This window comes from Mytilus edulis, chromosome 6 (genome assembly GCF_963676685.1).
Source record: "Mytilus edulis chromosome 6, xbMytEdul2.2, whole genome shotgun sequence".
Lineage (NCBI taxonomy): Eukaryota > Metazoa > Mollusca > Bivalvia > Mytilida > Mytilidae > Mytilus > Mytilus edulis.
Genome location: NC_092349.1, coordinates 66,462,108 through 66,468,107, shown reverse-complemented (window position 1 = coordinate 66,468,107; position 6,000 = coordinate 66,462,108). Strand labels below are relative to the sequence as shown.

At 30.9% G+C, this 6,000-nt stretch overlaps 1 protein-coding gene across 2 annotated transcripts in view; it reads left to right on the top strand.

Moving 5' to 3' along the window:
* Positions 1 to 272: 272 nt before the first annotated feature.
* LOC139528194 (pre-rRNA 2'-O-ribose RNA methyltransferase FTSJ3-like) overlaps positions 273 to 6,000 on the top strand; it is a 35,726-nt gene continuing 29,998 nt past the window's right edge. Inside the window, exon 1 of one of the 2 annotated variants that reach the window (XM_071324069.1) lies at positions 273 to 459. In XM_071324069.1, coding sequence (XP_071180170.1) covers positions 393 to 459 — 67 coding nt within the window. In that variant the 5' untranslated portion in view covers positions 273 to 392. The remainder of the gene's footprint in view (positions 460 to 6,000) is intronic. The other variant, XM_071324070.1, reaches the window with a different exon arrangement.

Below are 6,000 nucleotides of genomic sequence, written 5' to 3'. Positions count from 1 at the left end.
TGACCAGTATCCTCCACCATAATATATTCTGGCAGTGTATATACAACAAGTCGTGAGCCAGTTTATATATAAGCACATGTCTCTAAAAGAAAAAAACAAATATATACAATATATTAAAGTATATGCAAGGTTTTGTATAAAAAGGTGATCAGATCTGTTTGACATGTTTGACCCATTGTTTGTCTTATGCTCGGTCTTATGTCCGTATGCGGCGAATCCAAAGTAAAGTTTATCTTACTAACTTATTTTCCGAAAAATTCGTTGTCTGTTCCGTCATTCAGTTTTGTATTTAGAAACATTTATATATTTACAGGAAATGACGTAGTACACACAAAAATCGGAAACCACGTTTTTCAATGTAAACAGATTCAGTTCATCAAATATCATTTAATATGGGCAAGAAAAGTAAAACAGGAAAATCCAGAAAAGACAAATTTTACAAACTAGCTAAGGAAACAGGTAATCATCATTTTTCAAATATAGCTGAAATAGTTTTCACTATAGATATTCTTCAATGATCAACCCCCACCTTCTTCTGGTTCATCAAAATTATTTATATTTTGAAGTTTGTCTATTTTCTTATTATTGGTACAGCTATCTTATAGAAGAGATAGAAGAAGAAAATGGGGGGGGGGGGGAATTAGTTGAGGTATCCATGGTAGTCTGTGGAGTTCAAAAAGTGTGGTGTTATAGACTCTCCTTTTCTGTTTTCTGTAGATATGTGGACTCTTTATCTTTTGATTTGTTGAATTAATTTCTGAAATACAATATTCAGTTCACATTTATCACGATAAAAGACAAATTAATAAACTTTTGGGGTGTTCAGTGTTGTTTGGCAGTGTGTGGTGGTGTTCGTTGGTGAAAAGACCTACTGCCGCCTTCTTCTTGTCTCCGTATAAGCATCCTTTATAAGAATCACCACCATGAGTTATGGGTATAAAGGAAGCATTTGAAGCCTGTATCGGTACAGATTAATGTGAGCATTTACCTACCCAATTTCCCAGCCAGGCCGTGACTGGGTCTTATTACCAGAAAGTTAACCTTCCCTAAACATAATACAATATAACAAAATAAAACATACATTTGTACTCATCAATAAAACACTACACTTTTGAGTCTTCTCTCAAATTAACTCGAATACATCGAAGCTCATGAAAGCAAATTCTTGCTTTGGTAGAGTTAGGCAATGAGAATTTAGAGAGGTCATGTAGTTTTATTGTGTCTGCCCACTGATTCACTTTCTATTCCAATCAACAAAGCATTATTCAAGATTTGGTTCTAAAAAGAATCCAATAAGGCAGGTTACACTCGTTTTGATGATATTTGTATGGGTTTCTTCTTTGATTTAAAAATACAAGTATATCTGGTTACCTGACTGACTTTTACTATGGTCAATTTGCATACTCCCATTGAACAAGGCCATAAAAAAGAATAGGTTTGTTAGCCCAAACCCTACCTACAGTACGGGTAAGGACTTATTTTTATGGATGTCTTAATCCGTCTAGATGTCAGACTGGTGGACAGTTGTCCCAGTGTAATAAACACCTGCTGTGCAATACTCAAGTGGAAGGTCGTAAATCAATCTGTACCAGCTTGATTAGAATTAAATTTTACCTGTACAGATATATTAGTATTTATGGAGGATAGATAAATGTAAAATATTGTTTTGTATTCAAAGAGAAAGAATTAAAATTAAAATTAAATATAAGAATTAAAATTAAAATTAAATATTAGAATTAAAATTAAAATTAAATATAATTTTATTTTTTTTATAATTTGAAAATGAAATAAAGACGATTTTTAACAATATATATTGTGTTGCCAATTATTTCAATAGTTTTGTGCCAATAATCTATTTTGTATTTGTATTTGTAAACCGTAAATATTTCAGCTAATTCAAAATAATAAGCCTAATAACAACCAAGACTGTTTTCAATAGAAGTTTAAATCAAATTGTTGAGACTTCAATCCCGTAAATTATACGAGTTTTCATTGATGGTTATATTATTTCCCCCTTTTAACGTCCTGTTCCTTTATATGTTATTATTAGAAACTCAATTTTAAGTATAAGGCCAACATATCGTATTTATAAAATATGTATAGGCATTGTGAATTAAGTTATTTTCCTTTTGATACAACTTTCCCCGTCGGAGCCTCTACATCTATTCACACCTGTCAATCATTTCTCGCAAGTGAAACATTTTGGTCAGACAGATCACTCGTGCTTTCTATTTTGACATATTTCCCGTTAATCTCTTTGAAAGTCAAACAATTGGTTTCTTTTAATACAATATTTATAACGCCGAGATTATATTTCGATTCCTATTTTTTTTTTTTAATTTTAAATTGTTGACACTCGAGATAATGCCTTTCTATTTTCATGTCTTAAATTTTTTATGAAAATCGCCGGTGTTATAAATATATTTTACAAATTGTATCAAATCGATACACGAAAATCAAAGTTTAACCTTATATAGTTTATTGAATAAATGCACATTCATACCCCAATGGGGTTGAAGGCTAGTAGTCGTACTAGTCGTGATCAGCTGTCTTTACTTTTTCGTCGTACTTCTATTCATTCTAAAGCTCGCGCAGTCAGTATGATTTTTTAAATCGATGTTGTATTATTTCCGAAGTTTAAAGGAGGTCTCCAAATAGATTATTTAAATGGGAATCCAGGAAATGACTGATAAAAATAAAAATAAAATAGTTAAAGAAGACTAAATCTTGTTTCGATTATACATGTATGTAAATCGATTAAATTTCTATTCTGGTAAATCGATCAAGAGCCTCAAAACTAAAGCACAATACTGTCAATCATTCCACATCAAATTTAATCATGAATGGATTTTCCCACGGACGTTCAGTAAGGTCACCTGTGTTAACTGTTACGACATTTCCCGCCATATAAAAATCTCGTGCAGTGGACAAAATCGATCTTTAATATCTTTTATTAGCATTCAATATTATTGTGAGTGGAGCCAAGTTAAAGTTCAACCACGTGCACACGCTGTTGATCACTGATATGTGTATCATGGAATTGTCTTTTCATGGCAATTTTTTCTTTTAGATTGCTATAAAAAAAATATAACATACAAGTTTCCTTCTTAACATGGATTGTGCATAAATTAATATTATGCAATTAAGATTTTGGGATTAACCCTTTCAGGATCTGGGAATTCTTTTTTCGCGATGTCGGGATTTAAATTTATTTAAATTTCGGGATCTTGGGACTTTGTGTTTTTAAGCCCGAGATTTCGAGATCCGGACCCCTTTTACCCCCTACCCCAAATGCAGATCAATTATATTAATTTAGCATAAAGAACAAACACGGAAATCTTAAAATAAACTTATGCCCGGGAAGAATCAATATTTTCTTCTTGTGTTATTATTTGCGTTCTATATATTTGTATTTTTGTATTCAGTTATACATCTCCAACTTTCTGACAATATTTGTTTACAGTAAAAAGTAAAAACTACAAAGAATCATCAAGCTACTAATAATATACAAGTATTGCTCACTGTAATTATCTCGGAACTGACCTAACACAGACGAATATTAAATACAAATTATAGAAATATTTTGCACTGATGTGACCGCGTCAAACTAAAACGTATGCAGCAGCACTTGAGACAGCATTCTGCTAATCAATGGATTTACGTGGAAAATAAATCAGTAAAACAAAAATAACCGTAAGCTTCAAGAAATAGAATACATGTAAAAATATATATGTTTAAAAAAATTATGCAAACAAATAAGAAAAAGATACGAAAAAAAAAAAAAAAACGAAAAGGAACATAAAATAAAAATAATTTTTAGGAACAAAGAAAATAAGTAGCAGTTGAAATATAAAAACCATAATTAACAAAAATAGGCTATTTTTATTAAAACAAAGTTTTCTCCAGTACTTCACCTGTAAAAATATTTTATGTCAAATACGATGTAGACCTAATATAATCAATAAAGTGACTGAGAGGTTAAAGTTACAGGTAACATGATTCTGAAATCAGTGAACCGTAATTCTAGCAACAGGGATTAAGATGTAAGGACCATTCACACCTGGATCTGTTGATTAATGACCATACTACCTACCATAAAAATGTCGGATTATTCATATCCGACTAGACGGATTAAGACATCCATAAAAATAAGTCCCTACCCGTACTGTACCTAGTAAAAAAGCTGCCTACTCAAATTCTTTTATTGTCCTGATTTGAAGAAGTTTTTTTTTTAATCAGATAGGCATGAAGACTAAGGCCTAAAATAAAATATTGTTTGTTTCCCCAATCCCGACCGACCCTGCAAAAATGGTGCTACTCATTTGAAAATTTGAAAAAATAATATTATTTCCCTACCTACCTACCCACACCTGGATCGGCGGAGTCGGGATTGGGGAAACAAACAATATATTAATCTAGGCCTAATAAACATCTGATACGTAAATTTCTTTAAAAAATTTTCTTTTTTAAAATGCCTACCTACATGTACTTACCCACTGTCTCAACCTTGGGTAGGGTTTGGGCAAACCAAAATATTTTTAATTGTGGCCCAATATTATATAAGAGGTGTGTGTGGGTGTCTTTATATTATTGTGATTCAAAATCAACTGCATCTGTCTATATATATATATATATATATACTTTTTTTTACATTACATCGAAGATAATAATTCTGGCTTTTATTCAACATGAAATAGAGACACCTACATTGTATTCGGTATTGGAGGCTGCTTGAATCTTTAAACTGTCATGACTGTAGTGCATGTAGTGTAAACAATACTGTCTTCAATATATAAAAAGATGTGGTATGATTGCCAATGAGACAAACAAGATGACACAGAAATTAACAGCTATAGGTCACAAAGTTGGTTTTAATCTGGAAACAGTATATCTGACTGTATTAATTTATATTTAACATGTTAAGACTCAGATTGACATCTGTTCCCCAATCTGATCTCCAAATCTTACCCTCAATTTTTGGATTTACCATAACTGATGAAAAATATTGTTAATATTCTTCTTCTTCATTTGTTCTTCCTTGCTAAGGACTGGATTCTTAAAAGAATGTTATAACATGTATAAGTCCACTTGACATGCTTGACGGAGAATGAGACTAATATTTAATATATTCATTAAATTTGAAAATAAGTTATCAAGGTTGTGTATTTAGTTTCTGCACAGTATTAAGAATTCCCAAGTGCCTACAAAAATTTAAAAATTATTATGATTTATTTAACAAATAACAAATGTATGTTAGAAAAAATCTACTTCAAATTAGAAAATTTAAGGAATTAAGAATAACAACTCACGAAAGTACAATGTATTTGTAATAACAGAGCTCCAGATAAAAATTCACAAATTGGGTTTTTTACCCACCATTTTCTTATATAATTGGGTGATAAAGTTTTGTAATTGCATTATCAATTCCAATTCACCCCTCATGTTAATATCAAATTGGGTTTTTCACCACCAAGCTCCTTATATAATTAATGTATTGGGTTTTTTCATCAACACAATATTGAATATTTAGTCAATACCAACCCCAGATTTTTTTCCATCTTAAATATGTTTCTTTCTTTGTTTACCTGTTTTATTTGGTTTAGGGTTAGGGTTAGGGTTATTTGTTAGCTGTTTTATTTGGTTTATTCACTGAGGAGCAATTGTAGGTTTAATTTGTGTTCCGTTTCAAACCTTCTGCCAGTTTTGTATTTTCTCATATAAACTATAAAAAAACGGATATGTGTATTCACAGGCACTCATCTTATACCATTATATGATAAATTCTAAGACCAGTGCCTGTGTGTGTATTCATTAATTAACCGTAAAATGAAAAAAAATAGTATATAAACTCTAATTATACTTGAATGTTTTTGTTTTATTCCAATTTTCATAAATCTGGGTTTAGTTGTCTTTTATTAGAACTTTTGGTTTCTGATGCTTTATCATGTCATAATTGATTTGGCCTTTCACTTTTTCCAACTGATTTCGTTTTTGAGGAAA